The sequence below is a fragment of the Triturus cristatus genome, chromosome 3_2 (assembly GCF_964204655.1).
Source record: "Triturus cristatus chromosome 3_2, aTriCri1.1, whole genome shotgun sequence".
Taxonomy (NCBI): domain Eukaryota; kingdom Metazoa; phylum Chordata; class Amphibia; order Caudata; family Salamandridae; genus Triturus; species Triturus cristatus.
The window spans coordinates 485,989,898-486,016,785 of record NC_140584.1 but is presented as its reverse complement, the minus strand read 5'-3'; the positions used below and the strand labels follow the sequence as shown (position 1 = coordinate 486,016,785).

General features: G+C 47.4%; 1 protein-coding gene across 3 annotated transcripts in view; it reads left to right on the top strand.

The window, feature by feature from the left end:
• Window positions 1-26,888, top strand: part of TRIM66 (tripartite motif containing 66) — a 743,368-nt gene that overhangs the window by 547,065 nt on the left and 169,415 nt on the right. For all 3 annotated transcript variants that reach the window (XM_085648127.1, XM_085648126.1, XM_085648128.1), the window contains exon 10: window positions 7,880-8,050. In XM_085648127.1, coding sequence (XP_085504253.1) covers window positions 7,880-8,050 — 171 coding nt within the window. The remainder of the gene's footprint in view (window positions 1-7,879; window positions 8,051-26,888) is intronic.

The following is a 26,888-nucleotide window of genomic DNA, read 5'->3' as shown; positions in this document are numbered from 1 at the left end:
AAAAGGCATAAATAGAGTCTATAACATGAAAATCATAGGAGCTAAGAAGAAGTTGTACTTATCTGTCCATGAGCAGCGAATAAAAGAGGATGATAGCTGGTTGCTATGGTGCTTTGTTTTGTTACTTGGAATGTTTTTATTTATGATGTAATGGTTACACTTTAAAGGGCTGCATGTCTAGGCAGCAAATAAAAGTTACTGCATAAGGTAGCCTTCGGTCTTGTAATGAAATCATTGTTTATGGTACACTGTTCTTTGCTAGTCAGGAGAACACGATGAACATGATGTTCATATTAGAACTTTAGCAATTTTATTAAAAAATATGGGTTTTACCTCCAGTTTCCCATCTGCAGGAAATCATCCCTGCCCCACCTTGACCAACATCTGTGTTCCTGTACTCTTCTGAGCAAGGGGGTATTACACATGTGTAGTTTTTCTAAGACTCCAGGTGCCAGCAGGTGATGAATGGTTGCCCTGCATTATGGGAAATTTTGAAGGAAATAAAAAGTAAAATGTTGGTTTAGAGTACCTATCTTTTGGTCATAGGTAACATGCATGGTTTCTGTGAAAACCTATTACAACTATATATTTTCATTGTCTACACATCCTAAACTTTCGATTGCTGGATTCCAAACTTCCCTCGCCCTGACTGCCTGGCCAGGAGAATGCGCTGAACATGACATTTGTCTGATTTTTAGGATTGTTTCTAAACTATAAAAATTGTTTCCAGGTTTATTTGCAGAGGAACATATTCATGGAAAGGCCTGACCCATATCAATGTCTCTTGGATCTACTTAGTGTGGGAATACAAGATATATTTATAGAACACCACCCTCTCTTGTGAGTTTAATTCCTAGTGGGGTCGCACATTTGTACCCCAGAAAGTAACCAGGCAATATTACAATTTTTGCTAAGGCATAGAATAAAATAAGCCGCCTTCTGACTCCTTGCTGGAGCACAGAATGGCATAGCTGTGCCCTAGAAAGGAGGCAGACACCATTAAGATATTTATTAGACTAAACAGCATGCAGAGAGGAATCTGCCAGGGGTCCATGCCACTGGAATCAAGCTATCCTGGCTGTTGAGGTGTAAAACCCTGAGACCAGACCTAGGATGCTTGTTTCCAGTCCAGGGTGGACCTGGCCTGGCAGTTCAGGTTGGACTGTTCCCACTGGGTGCAGGGTCAAGGCTGATTTGCATAGGGCTGGGCTCAAACTGGAATGGCATGGGGAGCAAAAAAACGATGGATTTCGGCACAGATCTCTGTACTGGGGTGAATGTATGACATTGTTCTGCATTCTGTCTATCAATTGTTCTTTTTCCAGAGAGGAATTGAGCAAAGACTAAACAACATGAAAACAGTGTCTCGCTCATTGCTGTGCCCCAGAAAGTAATCTGACAATGTTTGGATTTTTTCGTAGGCAAAAAAATATGCAAACAGTGTCTGGTTCATTGCTGGAACACAGACACACAGCTCATTCACCTCACTGTGCTTCTCGAGGAAAGATGAAGGAACTGTGTGAAACTGAGTCAGGGAATTGGAAGAAGAGGTACTAAAAACAAGCTCTCCTTCCAATCCCCAGCTTCAGGTTCATTTTCTCTGTAGGTGCTGGAGGGAGGATGGAAGTAGTTGGAATGTTCCTCCCACCCTCAGAGACATCTTAAGGTTTTTGTCGGGCCTGGGGCTATATATATTTAGGGCTCCCTTATTTAGAACAACTTGAAATGTATTACCCCTTTACGGCTCATTCAAGCCCTTGTGATGAGAAACAATATTGATTTATACCTGCAATCCCATGGGATCACGGCAAAAAGAAAATTGCGGCCACATGTTTTTTAATTAATAGGACCCCAGGGTGGGACAGGGTCCACGTTTCAATATATATAAGTATTTGGTGTCCTCTGCCCTTAAAAAAACAATACGCCCCCAGGGGATGGGGTTCCTGAGCCTGTAAATGCTTGGGTAGCGGGGTTGCAGGTTCAGAGGCAGGGTGGCCGATGGAGGGATGGGAGCCATGGGGTTTCCCTTGCCACCCCCAGTAAAAAACATAGTGGTGTCCCGGGTGAGCATCAGGACACCCACGTGTATTTAAAAAAAGAAATTAATAATAAATGAGCAGTAGGAGCTAGGGCATTTTAACATAATATATTTTCATGCTTTCTGTTCCCTGTAAAAGGGGTAGGGCACTACCAAACATTTTCTAAATATTGTGGAGGTGGAGGCTGTAAAGAGTACAGCAGCATACCCCCACCCCCCAGTAAAATGTAAAATGAAACAGTAAGTCTCCTGGGTCATTGAATCCATGACCCCTGGAGAGCTTACCATATGTTTTTTAAAGCATTCCTAACTTGAGCTCTGTGTCCTTCAGCTAGAGAGCAGAGCCCTCTTGTGGGTGGTTCTATGGCTGTACTTTGGAACTTGAAAAACATTTTTTTAAAGACTCAGAGACATGTTGATTTCTTTTAATAAAGCTTGTTAAAAATCGGGTTTGTACTTGGCAGTGGTGTGCACCCTGTCCAAGTAGGGACCACAATTCTAGTCAGGGTAAGCAAGTCATACACCTAAATCAGCGAGTGCTGACCCTCTGGTAGCTTGGCACAGAGCAGTCACGCTTAACATAAGAACCGATGTGTAAAGCAGTTGTGCATACATCGATATAGGAACACAGTAAAAACATCACAAAAAAGACTCCACAATGAGGTATGAAAATAGTATCTCTTACTCTTCAAAACAAGATAAAAGCGATAAGAATCCAATTAAATAATCTCAAGTTATGACTACTTCAAGAATGTACAATGCTGAAAGAGCACTTGCGCTTTCAGTAGGTTCTTTATGGTTATGCTGGGGAAATGACAGCGATCCATACTGTGGATTGGGAACAGACTTTCTCCTAGGGTCAGCACAAAGCAATGCTTCCAAAGTTATCACAGTTAAAATGCAATGTCATGTTTGTGGGAGATTGAGCTACTCACTCTGTTCGAGGCCGCCCACAAGAGCGCTGGTGAGTGGCAGGGACCTCATAAGTTTTGGAGTGCACATTTCCTATCGGGAACCGGACCCGAATTGTTGGAGACTACCCTTGCTGGATACGATGAAGTGTTTGCAGTCATAGAAGGCAGAAACCCGCCTTTCCTTGATTCAAGCAAACTGCCCTGGGTCACTCAAGACTGCATTTGCGCACTGCGGATTCGTCGAAGTGGACAAACACAATGGTCTGCGCTCAAACAGGCAGATAGAGAGGTACTTGATCGGTGCACCGTGCTGATACATGTGGGTGCCCAAAATCAGCTGCCAACACTCTGGGAAAGCCCAAGACTAGTTGAGGGCAAGTCAGGCAGAGTTAGACTCCAGATTAGAAGAGCAGTGGTCATTAGTACAAATGAAATCGTTGATGGCCCAAAGATTTCCTTCACACGAGGCAAGCCTACAAGCCCTTGAAATTACTTTGATTGCAAACGGTTGTAGAGAACAGGTCCAGTCCAATTCACCACCCAGGTCAGAGGCAGCAGGTCAACACAGAAAAGCAGATAGCAAAGCAGCAGTCCCTCCTGTAGCACAGCTCCTCTTCTTGGCAGAGTGTCCTTAGGACAGCAAAGTGAACTAGTGGGAGGGGGGGTCATAGACCTAATACTTATACCCAAATATGTCCTTGAAGTGGAGGTGACTAAAAAGCAAAGCCTTTGTGGTGCACAAGTCGCCTTTCAGCCCAGCTCTATCTGCCAGCCTATCTGTGAGGGGTAAATCAGTGTTTTGTGTGAGGCCACACCACTACCTATTCAGATATGCGTGTCGGCTTCTCCCCTCCATCAGTATGCAGATGAATGCAGACGCAGCTGAGTGTCCTGTACTTGTGGCTGTCTAGAGGGAATGCACAAAGTGTAGCTATCACCCCACCCCAGACGTGTATTGGAGACAGGCTGTAAGGCACACAGGGGAGCTAAGAGCAGAGATTCCCAATCCAATGATATAAAACATAAAGCAACTACTCCTCTGGAATCAGGAATTACACATAAAAAGGGTATTTAAGGAATTCCCAATGTTAACCTATTAGAGGAGCGAGCCTCACAGAAGTGAAAACGAACTTGGGTGGTTGCCACTACCAGGACATGTAAAACAAAAAGATACATGGCCTACCTTTTACTTACACAGCACCCTGCTCCTAGGCTACTTAGGGCCTACCTTAGTGGTGATTGATACATAATAAAAAGGGAGTATAAACCTTGGCAAGTAGTTGGAAATGCCAAGTCAAGGTGGCAGTAAACTGCGCCCATGGGCACTGCAGTGGCAGGCCTGATTCAGGTTTGAAAGGCTACTTCTGTTGGTGGCACAATCAGTGCTGCAGGCCCACTAGTAGCATTTGGTTTCCAGGCCTTGGTATATGGTATACCACTTTACTAGGGACTTACAAGTGAACCAAATATACCAATCGTGGCTAAACCACTTGTCATCACATTTTAGATAAGAGCACCTGCACTTTAGCACTGGTGAGCAGTGGTGAAGTGCTCAGAGTCCTAAAACCAGCAAAAACAAAGTCAAAAACAGAATTTCAGAAAGCAAAAAGTTAGGGAAAATGATGCCAAAAGATGCCAAGTCTTACAAAGCGTTATTCATTTTTTTAAATGAGAATCACTTATTAAATATTGAACTGTGTGAATTAATGGAATATACATTTCATTATAATTATTGGTCTTTTCCTGACAAATACAATACATGTGTTTTATATATGCTGAAATTCTGACTCCTTCATACAGCCAGTATGCCCACTTTTTATATTTTGGTTTTCTGATTTTGACAAAGTCAGTAGCTCTGCGTTTCCGAAAATGACCCCTGTTATTCAGCCACGTGCGTCCGCAAGAGTTTGGGTGCCAGGACCTGAAGCCAACCTCCCGCTGCACATAACTTGTGCGCAATGGGTGGGGTTGGGCACGAGCGAGGTGTGGGCACAGAGACTGGCCCGTGGCCAACCGCACATCACTCATTGCTGAAGGCTGTGCTCTGCATAGGGTTGGCTGCCAGCAAGGTGTTGGTCGCAGGGCCTGGCGAGCTGGATGATTCAAAGGCCTGAATCTAATTTGGATCAGAGTAAGAGAAAAAATACAAATCTTGAGCAGCCTGTAGGAATGCAGATATATGGAAATTAATGTTGGATCTGCATTCAGTATCCTGATTTGCCATAATATAGATGTGTGAACAGAGTCTCAAGCTCTAACAATTGTGTGCAAAATTCACCATAGTGTATAACACAGGAAAGCATTCTGCATACTTCAGTGTAGCACTACAGTTGTACATAGTCACACTATTAATGCTTTTTCATATTACAAGGCCTGCTCAAGTCAGCACCAGTCCATGAAGGCTCCCCTCTGCAACAGACTACCTGTGTGCAGATACCTGGCTGAGTTAGACAGTGGTCTCACACCATCAGCCAGCAAACATGTGCACACATGTTCACATGCAACCAGTACAGAGACACTTACCCCAGCTCTGCAGCAGTGGACTTTATTTTGAAAAGGAAGACACTGACAATAAGTACTCCTGATCCCTTAGAGATTCCCAATAGTGAGACTCAGGAAGTGAGATTCACTCACAACACAAGTGCACAAACAAGGTAGTCCAAAAAGCAAAAAATCTGGCAGGGGGATTTAAATGGGATGGAACCCATTTCTCACATTGAATAATTCTGAAATGAGTTAGCACACAATTGTTTAGGTTTATCTGAACAACATGCACCAGTATCCAGGTGACCTGGATTTAGTAGAGTAAGTACACACCTTGAATTGTGCGCCTCTGTGTATTTCGGTGCATGTTCATGAATGTGTCATAGCCATGAAATATTGGGATTGCCACTAGGGTGTATAGTAACAACACACAGTTGAGATTATAATAGTGTCCTTGCATTTACAACTCGTGCTGTGTTAAAAAACACTCTGAATACATTAATACATTAGTTGAATAAATAACTGGTGGATGGATGAATGGATGGGGTAGCATATCTGGTACAATGAACTGCACCTAATGCTTCTTAATTCAAGGAGGGCAGACACACAGTTTAGACAACATATGCTTTTTGGGGGGAAATTCGGCATTTTGTCCTAGTACAAATCTCAGTGTGGAGTATAATCAATAATTGTGCCCGTTTTAAGAGTGACAGCATAGTATGCAGATGTATGGTAAGTTTTATGGTGCATCTAGCAGCCCAGTGCTCGAGTCGGATGCTGAGGGATTTAGCTATGTTTCAATTAATGTATGTGTGAATGAGGAAGTGGATAGTAAAGAAGACCATTCAGAGGTAGCCAATGTCATACCTTTGGGAAGGGTGATTAGCAGCCGCGGTCCGTGCAGGTAACAGCGGTGGGGAGGTGGGGCCAGGTATGGGGGTATTTCGAGGGACGATGCCGAGGGAAAATTATTTATTTAATTTTTCTTCGGCATGGTCCCTTGAAATCTCCCCTTAAGCAGCCCCACCGCTGTTACCTGCATGGACCACGGCTGGTGATTAGTCTAATTTTTTTCATCAAATAGACTAGCTGCAACATTTTGTACCAAATAAAAGCATCAGAGTTCGAACTGGAGCCTTCTGAGGCAAGAGTCTTTATAGTCAAGACAGTTGTTATGGTTCTAATTCTTATCACATTGCTTTTCAATGGGATCAAAAGAAAGAGAGCATTTGAGGCAACGGAGAAACAAATGCATTCGGCATGTCTGATGTTAGGGCTGGCAGAGATGGCAGTATTGCTTTTGCCTTTCCTGCTGGTAGGAGAATTTGGTTTCCGGGTAGGGGTCAGGTAATGTTCTTGGTCTCCTTTGACATTTCAGGTCTCCCGTCACAATTGTCTAGACTGACGGCATCATTGCCCTGTGCTTTTTTGACTAGTTCTGCTTCTCGCACTGGCGGGATGCATTCTTGATGAATATGTTCCACCTTCCAGCCCGCAGTTTATAAGCCTATGTTATGTGTTCATGACTCTCTCCTTTGCCTGATATGTTAGACTGATTGCCAGCCAGTACTCATCCACGCATGAACTGTACTCTGTACTAGCCCTGTTGCCACACCAGTGAAACCTACTGTATATTTCCCATTCGTGTGCGTTTGGATTATTTATGGCCATTCGGGTAGTACAGGCATGGAGAATAATAAACATGAATTCCACATAGTGAGACAGGAGCCTGTGGGACACGTCACCTGACATTCCCAGTAGTACTATGGAAACCTGTGCCTGGTGAAGCTTGCCAGGTGTACTGCCAGTAATTATTATTATTATTTTTGGTGAGGAGTAAATGCACATGTTTTTCTAAGTTTATTTTTTTAGGTCAGGTCCATTATATGCTGGTGAAACAGCATAACTCCTCCTCTCTGAGTCAGGCTGTGATGTCCAGCTCACACTTACTCCTTTTCTTCTTCCTCTTTACAGTCCCCCCTATCATCATTCAAATTAGTGAAAATCCCAATTGTAATTACTACCAGTGGCTTAATGTGGAATGATAACACACTTTCTGTAATAATGTTGATGTGAATGTTCAGATTTTGGCGGTGTATATCCTTACAGTAACATAACGTTCCAACCCCCAATCACAAACATACTTTACTCTGCGGTTTATATAAACTGGAGCTGAGTAGAGCCAACACATTATTCCAGTGCATGTTCTTAATGGCAAAAAACAGGGGGGGCATTTTATTTTTTAACCATACATGGCTGCAGGGGCCCATACACAGGCCCGTCTCCTTATTTCTGAACCATACATGGCAATGGGCACTATCACCAGTGACTGCTGATTCAAGGCCAGACTCTGCAGTTGTCTTAGGAAAACTCTAGGTTTTCACAGTTAAGTTATCCATCTCATGTTTCATGTCTCCTAACTCTAATTTGCTATCCTCTGCAGGTTTTTGAGGACTCTGCTACGGCTGAAGGCCAAACGACTACCATACTTCCTGAGACCAACAGTGTGATTTCTTCCCTCTCACTTTCCCAAACCTTTGGTGAAGGAGACACAACTGTGATCGAGTCCATGGACAGAGACGTTCCGTTGCTCTCTCCCAATCAAGCGAGAAAGGTAGGATTTGTGCGCATTCTGCCTTGACAAACAGGATCTTCATAATTAAGATGCTCCATTGCTTAATAATGTCAAGGACCTGCCTTCATTGGGGTCCCTCGCACCTATCTGCTTATGAAAAGAGCTGTTAGACATATGATGTTTACACTTAAATGAATTGCAATTTAAAATCAACTTTAATGGGAAAGTTGAATTTTAGATTATAATTTTGAAAATGGCACTTTTAGAAAGTTGCCATTTTCCTGCTCCAAAGTTTCTGAGGCCTATCTGGGAGTTCAAGGCTGCCTGCTAATGATTCCCCCATCAAGAATGGTTATGGGGCCGAGACACTAAATAATGAGACATGGGTGTAGCTGGGAGAGGGTCTTCCTGGCAGGATGGCTACGGAGGAGCTGTACCATGCTCTGATAACAAAGGAAGAACTGACCAGGACCAGTTTTGGGGTTAGGCCATGGATTCCCTCATAGAACGTATGACACCATGTATGAAAGGTGCAACCTCAGAACCACTCATCAGAACACTCCTGGACCTGTGTAAGATTCAGATGGACTGCCCTGCAACCAAAAGCACTGCATTGCTGCTGGAACAACTGCCTTGCTGTCTGAAGAAGGAAGATTGGACCCATTTGGCTTGATACCAGGTTACCCAGAGTGGCTCAAAGGTTCAATTGGCTGACCTCTCGTTTGAGCTACAAGGACATAACAAGCTTTCAGAGGCCTCCATGCAGCTGCCAAACTGACCAGATCCCTTCTGCTGGCTCTGCTGAGTGAGTCCTGATCCCCAAGAGGTGCCCTCACCCTTGGCTGGCATCAGTGAGACCTCGTCCAGAAGAAAAGTTGAAAATCATGACGTTTGAGCTCATCGCACCCATCCCACAAAGTGACCTCTCTGCACTGCAGATAGACTACCTTCGGTTACCGTCAGCACAGAGTTCCAGCAGGACCTACTCTTTGTGTCAACAAACACCGTCCGGGATGACTGGCAACAAAAGACTTTCACTTTGCGCTACAGCAGCTACAGCCCTCTGCAATCACCAACACGAAGCTGCAGTAACAAGCACTTCAAACTACAGCAATTACCGCCCATGACACTCAACCTGCCAGCTCTTCGCCCTGAAAACTTCCTCCTCATGGCCTCGTCCAATGTGAATGGAAATCTTCATGCCGGACTTGAGAAGGTAACTCTTCACTAGGAGTAACATGGTCCCTGCATTTGACCAGTTTTCCATCGTAGTAAGCCTCAGTTGTGACTTTTTCCTGGTCCAGCATGACAAGATTACCACGATTGGTGATCTATGCTTCATGGCACTATTTTCATTAAAAACTTTAAAATTTGATATCTCTGGGTCTACTGATTTTTGGCACTCTGATATTTTATTTATTAGCATTTACCCTATTTTTCTAAATTGGTTTGGAATTTTCCTGGTGTTGCTTTTTCACTTTATAACGATTTGTGTTCTGCATAAATACTTTACATATTGCCTCTAAGTTAAACATGACTTTTAACCAGAGGGTTAAGCACAAGTTAAGTTAGTGGTTTTTGTGGTTCACCCTGACAAGGATTGTTGTTGTTACTATAGTGGGGCTTCTACCGCCCTTCCACAAATAACCCATTTCTTACAATGCTGCAGTTCTTTCAGGTTAAAAGCTAAAATAATGAGGGAAAGGCCGAGTGCCAGGCAATTCAATTCTTGGTTCTGTGCATTTAATGAATTTGTATGTTATTTTGAAGAGCAGCTGGTGCAAAGCTGCACCTATTGGTAGAAAATACAGAGGTCTGTTAGGGGGATTATGGACCAAAAATACTTGGCGATGCAGCGCGCACAATGTAAATTGTTTTATTTATCTATTTATTTACTTGACTCCGTTCCGCTGTAGTCCGGAGTTCACTACACCGACCCTGCCCGTTCCCCGCCCCTCCTCACCGCCCTGCAGCACTCCCTCGGCGAGCCGCCACTGCTATTAAGTTTACTATTGTTAAAAATAATGATCATTAACATTGCATCCTTTGCCAATTTCAAAGTTACAGACAAATAATGGCATCTAATGCCCTGTGTGCTTTTAGAGGAGGCATACTGGTATTGAAGAAAAGATCCCCTGTGTCTCTCTGCTGATTAAGTAATAATTCCCCAGCAGGGCTGATCTTTAAGTAAATTGTGACCAGATGGATGACATACTGCGTAAAATCTCCTAAAGGGGGCACTCGTATGCCACCACTGGTAAGGAGGAAGTGGCACCTTTCTTGGGTCACGCTCCAGGTGATATCGTAGGGATGGCGCCTGCCTTCTGTAAACATTGCTGGCCCCGCACTTCCCTCAGAGGTGCTGGTGCATTGACCAGGCTCCCACCTGTAGCTTGCTTGCTTGCTTGAAAGAATTATTTGTGTACATGAGGTAAGCTCATCCCAAACTCACACGGGCCTGAAATGGAAGCACTAATGTCTGAGTAAGCAGCGGCAGGATTCTGCTGGCTCTTTGATTCCTAGGGCCTGAGCACCTTGCAGCGACGCCCTGCAGTGCACTGGCTGTCTTCTGTTTCAGCAAGAGCACCTGCGGAAGCAGCTGGTATATCACGAAAACCACTGTCTGCGCCCTACCACACACATCTGTCAGAAGCAACCGTGCGAGTCATACCGCAGAGCTCACACCTTGCAGAACCTGGTGTACAACTGCACTTCATGAGAACTGCCCTCTGTGGCCGGCCCGGGCCTGTTTCTCACATGATGGTGGCTTCATAGCTTGCAGCCATGGACCGTCATACCATTCTCTGACATGATACATATAGGAGAGCGCAAAACACGTACATCCCATGAATGTGCAAGTCGCACACATTGTAATGGACAATACTGCAGCATCTGCATAGCACTTCGGATCCATACCGAAGCCTCACACTGCTCGCAGCTGGTTGGGCAGGGGTGTCCTGCGTATGATCGCTATGGTGATGCACAGCACTCGATCACAAATGAAACGCCACAGGAAGTACACGTGCTTCCTACATAGTTACTCTCGGTAAAAGACTGCACGAACCTGCTAATGCATATCCTATGAATATGTCGCATCATTAGCTATGCTGTACACAGAAATATACTTACCAGGCAGTGCATTGCCCCTTGGCGAACCCTGTGAAGAGCTCATAACGCCCCTTTCAAATCTTACTCATATTCCTTGTCCCCTTTCCAAAATGTAAGCACCAACCTTAATTTATAGCAGCTTGTCACATTCTCTGGTTCATAACAATTTTACTGCTTTCACTCGAAGTTGACTTTTGTCATGTGAATTGTACAGTTAATTGGTTTCCCTTTTCCCTGTTCGCCTTCTTCACGATAGGGCAATCCCAGCAGGGCTGGACCAAACGCCTGTGTGGGGTGGTTTTCTGGGTCTATGCGTGCCGGATGTCTGGCTTAGGTGGGCTGGTTTCACCTCCAAAATTCTGAACAGTGACTAATCTCCACCGCTTCTGTAGAGGTGTCTTAAACTCATACCTGCTTTTTGCACAATGACAGTGGCCCAATGTGCTTTCAAGTGCACAACTTGCCACAGATATTCACTAAAATGTGCCCTCAGTTACTACCAAAACTATTACAAAAAGGCCCACCTTGCAATTCATGAATGTGTGCCACTTTTCTTTTTGCTGCCCTTGCCTGGGTCTAACCCATGCAGACCCTGCATATGTCTAAAGGGGATTTATCTGCTACCAATCTATTGATTCCATATAAGCTTGTCTTTCCTACGCTTACTAGTTTTCATTTCAGTCGGTTTGAGCGATGTGGTCTTTCTATCTTTTTGTTCAGCAGCACCATCAAAGGATTATCTTTGTTGCTGAATTGTTTTAACCAGATCAATAACACATAATTTCACCTAATAATCTCCATATATTATCCTGGAGTTCTGTAGTTAATTTTCTCCACTTTTCAGTCGACGTTTGCATTGCTTTGTTGTCCCATGTATGTAAGTATAGGTATTTATATAGTGCCTAATAGAGCGACAGAGACTTGTGCAAATAAAGGGAGGAGCTACATGCCTGGATAAATGAGGAATGCTTACAACCATAAGGGTTCTCCTCTCTGCCGTCCTTGTGGCAATATATTAATATAATAATAATATTAATATATTAAAAAAGTGATGGACAGAATGCTTGAATTAAACTCAGCCACTGGTAGTTATTTGGGCCGTCTCCCAATCAATCTTTATTTTGCTCACCATGCCACCTCAGTTTGGACCCAGCTACATGCAAATCAGTATTGACCCTGCTCCAAAGGGAAGATTCTAACCCGGACTGCGAAGCCAGGTTCTCTCTAGCCGGAACACATTCAAACTAGAACTGGTTACACCCTAGTTAGGGCTCATCAGCCAGGTATAGCTTACTTCCAGTGATACAGCATGCACAGGACTCAAGTCTAGACATACCAATCTCAGGGTGTGTCCAGGTCCTGTCCTCACTTTGCCACTAGAACCAAGCCACATTCACCTGAAGAGCCCCAACTAGGGGGAAACCGGTCTTGGGGTGCTTGTGTTCCGGTTCAGAGAGGACCTGTCTTGGCAGTTCAGGCTAGACTGTTCCTATTGAAGCAGAGTCAAGGCTGATTAGCATCTAACTGGGTCTAATCTGATGTGGCATTGTGGGCAAAAAAACGATGAATTGGCATGCAGCCTTGAGTAATTACCATAGACTGAGATTAATTCAAGCATCCCCAGTTACTTTTTTGTTTACTTCAGTGTGATGCCTTAAATGCAACAGGTACGCCTAGATGTGGGTCCTGTGCTCACTTTACCACTAGAACCAAGCCGCACCCGACTAAAGCGTCCCAGCTGGGGCAAAGCCAGGTTTGGGTTGCTTGTGTTCTGGTGCAAAGAGGACCTGGCTTGGCAATTCAAGCTGGACTTTTCCTTTTGGATCAGGGTCAAGGCTGATTGACATATAGCTGGGTCTAATTTGGGGTGGCATTGTCAGCAAAGAAAACGATGCACTGGGATGCAGCCCGGGAGAATTACCATTGGCTGAGATTAATCCAAGCATTCCATCCATCACTTTTAAGTTTACTTCAGTCCTTGTGCAGAAGCAATCTATGTGGGTACTTTTGCTGAGTTGTTTCTTGAAGTGGAGGGTCTTCAGCATCTTCCATTTTAGGACTTCAAAATAAAGTTGCACTTATATACTTTATGATCATCTCCAAGTACATTTTCTGCATATCGAATATGAAAGTAAAATGTCAGAGTCTGTTCACTGAGTCCAGCTTTGCCGAGAAGTGTGATCCTTTGGGACTCAAGTGAGAGCTTTGCTTCACATTCCTCACTCCTGAAGTACGCCCAAGGAGGCACTGCTGATTAATCATGAAGTCCCCCTGGGAATGTGTTTCTATACATAACTTCTTTAGACTCAGCACAGATGGGTTGAAATCTCGCCAGGCATTGAGACAGCTGCTCTCCCACCATATGTTGGTGCTCAGAGGAATCTGAAGGAGACCGTTTGACTAAAGTGTGCATTAATGCATCTCTTTTCAATAACTTGCCCGCTTGTATAATGTTTATCTACTCCAGACAGACAGCCCAATAGAAAGACATAGACATTAAAACATATCCCAGCTGCTATTACCATAAATGTAGCTTCAAATACCTGGGGTCGACTCACCACTGTACAAAATTAGCATCACTATTTCTATTGCATTTTATTCACCGTGATGTCTTTGTCTTGTACCCGGTGCAAGACATACTACGGCTTTCAAGACAAATTTATAGAGTATAACATATTTTATTTTCAGAAGTGAGGAGTTATAATGACTTAATGCTTCATCATAATATTGTTTATGCACAGTTGCTTAGCATATTATATTGGCGCAAAATGAATTGCGGCTGAGAGTAGGTGTTCTAGACTTGAATGTAGTCACTATCCAGATCTTGAATGTTTTAGAGGTTGAGCCAGCCTTTGTAGAGTTGAATTCCACAACATTTCTATTACAACACATGACCTACATTACTGCACTGAGCTGTGATACCAGCTTAATATGTACAGATGTCATGAGCTGTTACTCTATATAGATCAAAAAACAACCTGAACGAACAGTTAAGTGCTCCTACGTAATCCGCAAGTTGCAGCACGCCTCAGCCCGTAGAGGACTGAGAGGACCCCAATGATGAAGCATGTCACCGTGGGGAAACCCTGGTGAGTGAGGGGACTCAAGAAAGGAAAAGTTTTGCCCCTTTCTTCCTTGTTCTGGTGACTTTCGGAATCCAATTGTTTTTCCGACGCCCTCAGGTTAGGTTCTTTTTACCTGTTCGTTCAGGTTGTTTTTTGATCTATGTACAAAATGGAGGGTGAACCTAAACTCCTAAACCTCTAATTCCCCCCTTTTTTTGTTAACTGTTACTCTATATGTCACCGTTTATCACGTAGTTAATAAAAACACATACCATCCATGGAGTTATTTTTAGGGTGTTGATCGTCGGAGATTGTTGGACTTGGCCCTCTCTGCAGGGTCAACCCCAAACATTTTGAATTCACCCCTCTTGTTCTCTAAATCCGTTTTTGTTGGATGTCAGGACTCTGCGCAGTTTACCCGTGCTAAAGTGCTTGTGCTCTCTCCTTTAAACATTAAAATTGGCTTACACCCAATTAGCACACAGAATTTACTGGTAAGTCCCCGGTAAAGTGATACTACATGTACCCAGGGCCTGTAAATTGAACGCTACTAGTGGGCCTGCAGTGCTCATTGGGCCACCCACTCAGGTAGCCTTTTAAACATGTCTCAGGCCTGCCATCGTGCCTGTGTGTGCAGCATTAAACTGCCATTTCAGCCTGTCAAAAAGCCTTTTGCTCTCACAAAATGGATCACAAGGGAGCACTTAAAGACCCCAACTGTGTAACTCCCAACAATAACACAACACACAAAATACACAGTGGGTCTATATGTGGCAATACTTCACAAGAACACCTCAATACTCTATATGCCTCTGAGATAATAATAATAATAATAATAACAATTCCCATTTGTAAAACGCGAACATATAACCCCCTTGAGGGTTTCATGGAGCTGGGGGCTGTCGGGGAGATTAAGTGAGACATTGCTCAGTCACATGAATCTGAGCTGAGCTGCCACTGGTGCCGGGGATCGAACCGTGAACCCTGTGCTCCAGGAGTCAGCCGCTCTGGCCACTGCACCACACCTCTCCCACTCGCTGCGCCACACCTCTCCCACTTTCCCACTTTGAGAGAGAATAAAAAGAAAATAAAGATACAAAGAGAAAAATAAAAAACAAAATCTGTTTTTAGGACGAAACCCCTCACCCACCCAAAGGAGGCATGCTTCATCATTGGGTTCTTCCTTACACCATTAACAGGTGAGTTAGTGGTGTGGGCTACAACTCTCACAAATTTTTGAGAGGAGCTCTTAGGTGGCAACTGAAGGAATATCTCAGTGTTAGCTGTATGGTTTAGGTGATGGTTAGCAGGGTGTAATGAAGGAAGTGAGTAAAAGTTAATAAAAAATGGGGGCGTGGCCCAGCCGCCGACCAATATGGCCGTGCGGTGTTGAAGCTCTGCCAGTTGCATGCAGACCGGTGACGATATCCCGCTCTTAAATGCACATCCGCTGCTACACTTGGCTCCGATTGGTGCCCTACCGTGCGGGGTCCATGTAAATATGCGCAGATGGTGATTTACTTCAAGCGCGGCATGGCTCCGATCGACTCAGGTGCCGGTAGAAGGAGCGCGCCCACGCCGGAGACCCTGCTGTCCCATCACGGCCTGCCCGAAACAGAGACGCCCGTTGGGGCTGGATGCCTGGGCTGTGCTTCTGCTGTGGCGGGAGGTGAGTCCGCTGGGCGCGTGGGGTGGTTGGTATCTCCCTCCCCCCTCGTGGGTCCGTCTATCCGCCGCCGCATCCCAGCCGGTTCGGCTGAGTGGGCCTGCACCCTCTGACCCTCATGTTAATCAGCCCGTGGAGTCAGGGCCTGCGGTGAGCCTGGGCAGAAACGACCGCGCTTTAGGAGGGTGCGGGCGGAGTGGCCACTTCTGCTGCCTGGCGACTCCCCAGCACAGGAGGGCGGCTGGCCGACCTGAGGCCTTGCAATTGCGGGAGCAGCCTGGGCCTTTGCCATCCCCCCGGCGCCGCCATTGAAATCTCCCCGTCAGTACCTGCCTTCTTCGGACTGCCTTCTGCTACGCTGTGTCACTGGTGAAGAGTTGATGGACAGTGGCAGCGGCGCCACTTTGATAGCGTGCTCCCCTCATTAAGTCTGCTGCTGGTGATGTAACACCGCACTGGATCAGCCGCGTTGCGCCTTGAAGTACGGCGCCCTGCACGTCGCCCCAGTTCCTCGGTCAGCAGCGCTGACGCGGCCTGCTTTCTTGGCCTAGCCCCGCTCCAGCTTGCCTGCATATCTCCTTGGCCTGTGGACGCTGATGCACAGGGGGGGGGGTGGTAGAACCTGCTTTCCCTACTGCACTACTGCTCCAGGCGCATCGGCGCCGCAGCGGCTCCGCTGGGCCCGCTCTGTCAGCAAACACTCCCCCACCATTTGCTTCTTCATCGGTACAGGCCAGCCACTAAAAGTGGTCTTGCCTCTGGCCCAGCGGACTTCAATATCATCCCACACTGGTGCCCTTTCACTCAAGCCTAATCAACGCATGAGGGACCGCCTAGTGACACTATAGCCTCCACAACTGGACCCTGCGGCGGCATGAGCCATAAGGTGCCTAAGCAAAAGACCCTGCAGTTTGAAAAAATTGTAGAACAAGGACGTGGCGATGAACCCACCATGGCAGAGAATAGCTTGGGTGCAGACGGAACAGATGCCCTAAGTGCGCAGACATCTATGCTGCTCCTGGAAATGAAAGCAGGATTCCCTGCGCTTGATGGACCTTTTAACGCACTGGATAAACGCCTGGAAGACATGGGGGCCAAACTCCAAGTACATGATCGGCGCCTTGACGTGGCGGAGGCACGGATCTCCGACATCGAGGACGGAACGGGGCAATCCCTTAAACGGCTGGAACGAATGGAATGCATTCTTAAAGACATGGTCATGAAGAACGAAGACCTCGAGGCGCGCAGTCAGCGCAATAACATTCGCATCCTAGGGGTCCTAGAATCTGCGTCAATGGGCCGCCTAGATCTCTTTGTCGAGACTCTGCTTGCAGACATGTTTGGCAGGCAGTCCTTCACTCCAGGTTTCGTGATAGAACGTGCCCACCGCTCTTTGGGCCCCAGGCCAAATCCAGGCCTTACCCCACGGCCCATCATTGCCTGCATAATGAACTTCCGCGACCGAGACACTGCTCTGCGCCTCGCCAAGGAAAAGGGTGACACCGATTGGCAGGGCTCCATAATTGCGCTCTATCCAGACTTCAAGCTCTTGGTCCAGGAAGCCCGCAGCAAGTTCAACGGGGTCAAGGCCACTCTCCGGAACTTAGGCATGAGGTATGGCATGCTCTACCCAGCGAGGTTGAGGGTCGACATTAACGGCCGCTCACACATTTTCGACACTCTGACGGAGATACAGGAGTTCTGCCGCACCTACAAGCAGAATAATGCCCACTCGCCCTTGGGTAAGTGCTCCAATGCCAGCATGGAACTCTTCCAGTGTGGGCACTGGCTGATCGCACCACCCTGCAGGAGACTGTCTAATAACATTCATAAATAGGGATAGTAATGTTCAGTTCATCAGTATGTTTCTAATGTCTGCTTAACTGGTGTGGTGTTGCCACCAACCCCACCCCCGTGGTGTACACCTTTGTTTTTTTTTTCTCTTGGGACTTGCATATAACTCGTTAGGGTTTCTACCATTTTAGTACAAAGTTGATTGGTATATTAATATACGTCTTAAGACGACTGGGGGTATGCCTCTTTCCCTTATAGAAGAGGCTGGGTAGGAGGTGGAGGGGGTACCGCTGATCTGTTACATGGTAGATCCCGGGACTTTAGCACAGTCATTCATATTTGGATGCAGGCATGCTCACTGTCGCAATATTATTGTTTTCATTGTTGCATTTACATTACATGTTTAAAATACACTCCCAATGACACAGATGGGTAATGTAGACAGTCCTTCGGGATTGAAACGTCAGGGGCCTAAACAACAACCATAAAAGGAGGCATGCTCTTCATTATTTCATCAGACATAATGTGGATGTGGCTTATATACAAGAAACGCACATACCTCAGACTAATTCAATCCAATTTGCTGCCAGTTTGGGCACACACCGGTACTTTGCCAACTTTAGCAACTATGCCAGGGGTACAGCCATACTCATACACAAACAAGTCCCCTTTAGCTTAGGCTCAGTTGTCAGGGACAGGGAAGGCAGGTACGTTATTGTCACGGGATCTCTCATGGGACATAGGGTGGCATTGGTGTGTGTTTACACCCCAAACACTGATTCACCTGAATTCTATCACGCACTACAGGCCCAGCTACTAAAACTGGATCCCTGCCTGCTCTTGATGGGGGGATTTCAATTTACTCCTCAATCCTGCATTAGATAGCACAGCCTCCACCCCGGACACCAAACCACGTTCTCGACGCGCTCTCATGGCCCTCTGTGAGCAGCTTTCCCTAATAGACATCTGGCACCAGTGCAATCACTCACGCACTGACTATACACATTATGCGGGTCAACATAACACCTGGACAAGAATTGACTTTTGGCTAGTTTCCCCGGCTATTTCCAACTTGTTTCCAGGCTCTTGAGATGCTTCCCAGAACTTACTCTGACCACTCTCCGGTTCAGCTCCGTCTGAAGATCCCCCGTCCAGAGAGATTTGAATGCCAATGGCGCGTCCCTAGCCGTGCGCTCCAGGATGATCTTTTTAAAGAAGAAGTGCGCGAAGCAATAGAAGATTACTTCACTATAAGCACTGGGTCAGTGGACTCGTGGGGGGTCCTTTGGGAAGGCTTTAAGGCATACATAAGGGGCGTGTGTATCGCAAAGCACTCTGGTGTGCTGAAAAGTCTTCGCACCCGAAACTCCCGTATTGAACGCAAACTCGCTGACTTGGATGACGCTATATTGCACTCCTCAGTCTTCACCCCAACAGATCGTCGACCAGCTCTTCTGATCGAATTTCGTGACGCCGCGGACCGTGAGATCCTTTACTTAGGTAAATATCAAACAGCTAGGCGGTACGGAGAGGGTGAACAACCGGGCAGGGGTTTGGCACAGATGCTGTGGCCTCCATACAGTAAAGCTTGCATCACTGAGGTACACTCTTCTTCGGCTCAGACACTCACTCACTCACTGCCACTTCAGAGATCTGCGAGGAGTTCCTAGATTATTTCACGGCCTTGTACTCCACCTTCGGCACAGGACGCTTATTTGTCGGAAATTGCATTGGTATATTTGGAAAAGGACATGCAAGACTTCCTCGCTGAACCAATAACTGAAACCGAGGTGCTTGGGGCCATAGCCACCCTCCGATGCTCCTCCGCCCCAGGTTTAGATGGCTTCATGGGAGACTTTTATAAGACGTATAAAGATCTGCTGGCCTCGCAGCTGATTGAGGTTTATGCGGAAGCCCTAGAGAAGCAAATACTGCCCCCACGCTAAGGGAAGTGGTGGTGATCCTTCTCGCCAAACCTGGAAAAGATTCAACGTTATGTGGTTCCTACAGGCCCCTATCTCTTTTAAACTTAGACTACAAAATATTAGCTAAAATCATTGCAAATCGCGTCTCCCAGTTGATGGAATTCATCATATCACCGGCCCAATCTGGCTTCGTTTCTCACCGCTCCATTTCCTTGAACCTAAGGACACTCTTCTCAGTCCTCCATAGAATCAGTCCTGCGGTCCCGGCAGCTGCCATCCTATTGGACACAGAGAAGGTTTTTGATTCTTTAGAATGGCCCTTCTTTCTCTCGATAATGCATGGCATGGGCATGCCAATTGGCTTTGTAGCCACCATTGCCCTACTATACAGCCGTCCTACAGCTTGGCTCCGCATCAACGGAACCCTGTCCCGTCTAATCTCCCTCTCCCGCAGCACACGACAGAGCTGTCCTCTTTCGCCCCTGCTATTTATATTGGCCATGGACCCTCTGGTCTGTCACTTTCAGGAACGGCATCTACAAAGAGGCTTACAATTTAACTCTGGCCCCCTCCTAATTTCCCTATATGCGGATGATACCATCCTCTACGTGAGGGATCCTCGGGTTAACCTAGAGCCCCTCATCAGAGAAATACTCTGGTTTGGTCTCTTCTCCGGTTTAGGTATCAACTGGCATAAGTCAGTGATCTTCCCGTTAACCCCCAGTACAATCCCCTGGGAGTGTGAATTCCCTCTGGAATGGTGCACTGAATCTGTCAAATATTCAGGCATTCATATACATCTAAACACTGACCAGATACTTCGCCTCAATTATGGTCAAGCAATCACCACTCTTGAATCTCACATTGAGCTATGGTTGCACTTGCCCTTGTCCATTGCTGGTTGGGTCTCAATTCTTAAGATGATAGTACTGCCCACATTTTTGTATTTTTTCAATAATATTCCTATCCCCCTCACAAATGGGTTCTTTCTGCAATTGCGTAAGCTTCTTGTTAGGCTGGTATGGGGGGCAAACAGGCTCGCTTTCGCTGGCAAATTCTTACCCTAGGCGGATACGGCGTACCAGATTTCCAACTGTATTATTTAATAGCCCAATGCTGCTATGCCTACGCATGGTTTCACCCGGACGCACGGATCCCCTATCTTCATCAGGAGTCAGATTTTGCCCTTCCCGACTAGTTGTCGACCATACTGCCCAAGGGAGTTCCCAGAGATCCTACTGACATGCACAGAGTCTCCACCACCTGCTGGGCCAGGGAAAAGCTACGTTGGGTCACTGCTGCTCCCACACTGTACTCCTCCGCCCTACCTGTCCCAAATGCTCGTTGGCTTCCAATCACCGGAGAAAAGTTGATCCAGCGCACCTTAGCCAAATTTGACATCACTGCCTTTTGGGATCTATACCCTGAGGGGCACATTTTCTCCCCATCGGAAGATATCCGCTTCCATGCCGTCACCTTTATGGACAGCTTTGTACTCAATCGGATCCGCTCTGCGCTGCGCTGCCTGGTTTCCCCCTAGAGCCAGAATCATTCCTGCCCCTAACACTAATAATAGAAAGCCCTACTGGGACACAACTCATCTCTAAATTATATAAAGCCTGCACATCCTTGCGTCCCGTCCATGACGATGAGATCCGCATGGATTGGGAGATAGATCTGGGCCATCCCATCAAGGACAATCAGTGGGCTAAGTGCTGCGCAATAACACTGGACGTCTCACTAAACAGTAGACATAAGCTGCTGCATTACAAGTTTCTGCGCCGCATGTATTTCACCCCAGCCAAAGCACACAGAATAGACCCAAGCAGGCCGCACACGTGCCGCAAGTGCGCAGCCCCACATGCTGATTCTGCCCACCTTACATGGACTTGCCCGAAGCTCCACACATACTGAGAGGAAGTACACAACACACAAGGAGCCATGATGAAGCTGACCCTTACCCCCATACCGGAAGTAGCGCTGCTGGGATACACGGTGAACTTTCCCAAAAATGTCAGACACTTTACATCCCTCAGTTTGCTTTTAGCTTAATGGGAAATTGCTCTATTATGGGGTCGCAGAACCGCTCCCACCTTGGCAGGCTGGCTGCGCAGCCTGGCTTATTGTAATACGAATTACGAGGTATAGGCCGGTCTCCTGCCTGGGACTTCGCGTCCTAAAGACATTTGGGGGCCGCTACAACACAGCATAGTCCCTGAGGGCGTAGGCTGAAGTGATTGGCCTCACACCTCACCTGTATTCTTTGTTTTACTTTCTCCTCACAGGATGTCCCTTATGCAGACTCCAGGGTGTGATACATGGGTGGACATTTGAATGAGTTTAGATCTTAGCCGCTCAATGTTGGCTGGTTGGACACTGGGGAGTGGGTCTGCCTGGAGGACGGTCTGTTCTGTTCTATATGATATTATCCAGCTGAGAACACATAGCCTATAACATGTCCAGATTGTGTTACTGATGTGACGCTTTTCCTAACTGCTTTCTCCATTGATGCCTATTGTTTTACTATGATGATACTGACTACCAATGGCCCCCAACGTTGGAGCGGCCCCCTATCAGGCGGGGGCCGCTCAGGAAAATGGCACCGATATTGTGCCTCGACATGTAGGGGGACACGGGCCCCTCTGGGCCCTCACCAGCCATATGCCCCCATTGTTGGAGCAGTCCGCTCAGCACCAACACCATCACGGTGCCGAGATCGGTCTGGGGAGGCTCTCCTCATGCTGCAGGACCGGCTCCACAAGGTGCCACGTCGGGCTCACACTCTGGTCATCCCCCTCGCTGGGGAGGCTTCGGCGGCGCTTCCACTCGTGCGGCGGGGGCAGGCACCGACAATGTGCCTTGGGCCCCCTCCGCCTCCATCCGTCCGTGGGGCCCCGCCCACAGGCAGGTGGACGCGCCTCACTTCCATTTGCAGCTCGGGCCGTGGCGGTGAACTCCACAGACGGCAAATGATGCGGGGTGGGCACCCGCCACAAAAACACACTTGTGAGCGGGGGTTATCCCTACGCTGGGGATTCCCTCTAAAAGGGCTGCAGCTACACGCAGCGAAGCCCACGCACCTTATTAGATGGGCAATTAAAAGATAGCGCTCCCGGGCGCTAGAGGCAAAACTCAAAGATAGCGCTCACAGGGGCTAGGAGCCACAGCTCCTTATCAAAAAGTCCAAGAGAGTTTCAGGGGCATAGCTGGGTCCAGGGAGGCCAGCACACAGGGCCCTCCAGCAGGGAGGCAGCCTCCATGGCGGTTCCTCCTGGGCCCCAGCAGCAGCAGCAAGCCCCCTCCGTCAGGAACAGCACACCGGAACAGGAACTGAACAACATCATGGGGTCACAACCCCTATATTTATACTACATAATTCTTTGTCTGCAGTGCAGGGCATGGGGGAACCAGATGCAACTGGTTCAGGGGGGATTTGGAGCACTTTGGTTTGCAAGCTCCTCTTCTCCTTTGTCAGGTGGGGGCTATGTGATCAGACACACCACAGGAGGGCGTAGCCAGCATTCACCAGGGAAGACACCAACTTATTCAGAGTCTGGGGATTATCCCTCCCACAACTCCCCGCTCAGATGTCCTATTCAGCCCAGCGCTGACTCACCCTGCCCCTCTGGAGCCACACACACCTCTCAGACCCTGTCACTCACAAGCCTGACACGCAATCCACATCAGGCAGGCAGACACATAGCACACAGAAATGCCAACTTCAAAAGTGGCACTTGTGAGAAGATGGCCTGATATATGCTGTCCACTAATTCTAGTGGGCACCTTGTATCAGTCCAAATAACCCCTTATGGTGATTGGTTAAAGACAACCTTTATTGAAAGCTATCCTAGTGGTAGCTATGGAGAGCAGCCTTCAGGCTAAGTCTTGAAGGAATGTAAAGCAGCTTGTTTTACCAGTCTATAATCTCTTGAATGATCAAATGAAAGGACAACCACACCAGGTATATATTCAAAATATATGTATTTAAGATAGAACACACCCCTCTAGTCTCTTTATGAGACTGGAGTTTAAAGTACGTAATTTGCAAGTTAGCAATCAACAGTAATAGCACTAATACAAGTTTGGGCCCTAGGGGTGTACCAAACCATATACCAAAAAAGTGGTATAAGAACCACGACTGAACTAGACACAAGGCCTAGAGCCTGTAGAATTGCTGGGACCCCAAGGAACCACCCAAGGTAGTGACACAGGGGATCCACGGGGACTATGTGCAGTGTGTAAACACAACCGCGGGTTCCCATTATCTGCTACGGACAATGTCGCGGTTGGAAATTTAAAGATTAGGGACACTTAGAATCGAGTTAGGACCAAACCCTTTTGGACTTAAGAAGTTCTAGGGCTAGCACCCACGGGAGCACTGGAGTACTCGAGTTACCTCACCCAGAGAAGCCGGATGCATAGGTGTCTTTTGGTGTCGGGTCGCGTCGTCGATTACAATCGAAGCTGGCGAAGAACTGCTGCTGCCGTGAAGAGGAGAAGTGTCCGAAGAGATCCAAGCCTGGATCTAGGATAGAAGGAACCTGAAAGCAGAGGGGACAGAGCCTGGGTCACTTGCCAGTGACCGAGGGCAGGATGGACCAATGCCCACAGATGTTGGGTGCTTCATGTGAGTTGATGGGTGTCTTGACTCTTCAGCCACGAGGTCCAGGAGGCGTCGATGAAGTCCATGAGCCAGATTCGAGCTGTCCCACAAAGTCTGTCGAGTGCTGCGGTATCGGTGACCAGATTGGACCCAACAAGCCTTGGCAACGGCAAGTCTCGTGGAAAAAGAAGAAGGACGTCGGTGCAGACCAGCAAGGTCTGAGGGACTCACCCAGTGAGGGTAAGTCAGGGCACATCTGGAGCAACCAGGGAAGCCCAAGTACAAGAGGAGTTGCCTTTTTGGGGACCCACTAGGCAACGGGCTAGCAATCGCGAAGGAGCCTCAAGCGGTCGCACTGGAACCCGGCCCACGGGTCACTCATGGAGTGGAGGCCAGAGATCTTCGGTGCAGTCAATGCTCAAGGCTGGGGCTACTCAGAGCCCAAAGCAGAACTTCAAGGATAAACAGGAAGTTGATGTACCAGTAATAGTACGCGGTGCACAGGGGTCATGGTTCCTCGTCACCCACGATAGCCACAGGCCTCAGCTTTGCTGTGGACTCAGGGTAGCCTCGGGGAAGTCAGGAAATTGCCCTCTGGTGATGCAGAGACATCGGCGTTCAGCGGGAGCTTTGGAATTGCAGACCGGACAGTTGCTTCTTTGGTGCTTGCCAAGCAGGGGAGTCACTCCTTGACCCCCAGGGAGATTTCTTCCATCTTCTAGTTGAAATAGAAAGTTGAAGATCCATGATATATGTTGCAGAGTTTCGTCCAGGGTAATCTAAAGTCTCAAGGACTGAGTTCCCATACTTGTACTAAGTTTGGGGGTTGGACATACTCTAGGGACCCACCGATAGGAGGGTTTGGAAAGAGGGGTGGTTACACCCATTTCCTTTGTCCAGTTTTGCACCGGAGCAGGGGCAGGTAGGCCCTGCAACCGGTTTGAACTGGACTATGCACAGGGACACCAAGTGTGCCCCCAGTGAAGGATTTCAAAGCACCAGAGAGTGCTCCCGCCCAGCTCCAATACACATCTGCCTGCCTGGGGAGGTGGTTACACCTCCCTGCGACAGGAAACCTATTGTCCAGGCCTCCCCTGCCGGAATTTCAGTCAGCAGCAGGAGGCCAGACCCGTGTCTGTGGCAGAGGCATCCATTTTGTGATGCCAGGGCTTTGGAAAGTCCTACTGGGTTAGACCAGTGTGAACATGCCTCTCCCTCTAGAAGGGTGGAATGCTACCCCCGCCGCCAGAACTGGCGGGGGGATAGTATTCCAAAGCATTTGACACCAAACACGACATGTTTCTGTGCAGCCATCCCAAAGTTAGCATTTACCGCGAGGTTATAATGCACTTAAGAATATATGGTCCGGCTGCACCACAAACAGCATCAGAGGAGGTACTCCGGACGCTGCAGAGGGGCTCTGCTCATGCAGGGGCACCCTCTCACATAAAAACCAAGCACTTCAGGATTGTTAAGGGCTGTCATAGGAGTGACTTATAGGTTTTATATGTGTGTGCAATGGTAGTGATATAGGTAGCCTATACCACTGTAAGGGGTGCAAGCACCACCTTACCCAGGCTGCAGTAGCAGACCTGTGGTGTCATTCTGGAGTGCTTCCCAGGGGTGGCATAATACATGCTCCAGCCCCTGGTAGGCCTCTGAGGTACCTATGCCCTAGGTACATAATATACCATATACTAGGGGTTATAAGGCACTCCAGAATCCAATTAGATATGTACCTAATGTAGGAAGAAACCATTTTACAGAGAAAGCAGATAGACTGGGGCCCTGAATAGCAGGATCCCAGTCCAACTAAGTCATAAACCAGCAAAACACCAAAACAAAAAGTGGGGGCAACCATATAGTCAGATTCCACCTTCCTACAGCACTTCTCCACCAATCATCATAAATCTGTGCACACCATTGCGCAGAATGTATTCTCACGAGTTCATACATACTAAACTCGACCCTGCGTTCTCTCATACCAGGAATTACCATGGACACACTTATCCCCAATGCATTCCTATGGCAGGGCAGGCCAACTTCACCAAATGTAACACAGAGAGTGCACGCACTTTACACTGGACCACAGTGCTAAAGTGCCCAGAGGCCTAAAACCACCAATACCATGTCAGGGAAAGTCAAAAAGTTTAGGGGTGAACCTGCCAAAAAGGGCCAAGTCCAACAGTGACCATGTGACTCAGCACTATTTTGTCTTTTGCCAAAATGATAAATAAAGTTTTTTAAAAAGTTAATTAAAAATGCCTCACTGTGGACGTTATTCGATTTTAATCACTGTCCCTGATTTTGGGCGGGTGTTGAGTTAGAGCTCACGCAGACACTGGGATGGTTGGTTCCCATGACCCCCTGCGTCTCCTTCTGCGAGTTTTTGATGGTCTCCACGGCTCCAGAGCAGACAAACGCTTCTTGGGCACTGCGATTGCGGTGGCTAAACGGGACATTACGGCGGCTTGGTCCCAGTCCAAACCTCCTACTCGGCGTAAATGGCGGGGAGGGGTGGATTGGTGTGAGGCCCAAGAGTAACCCCTCATCGAGGCTAGTGAATGTCCAGAGAAGTTCGAAAAGGAGTGGGGCAAGTGGCTACATTTGTTGTTCTGATTATTATGCGAGTTTCTCTCCAGGTATGCTATATCCATGAGGTAGCCCCTTTGGGGTCCTTGTTCCTGGGTCCAATGTACCGATGTCTACTGTCGAT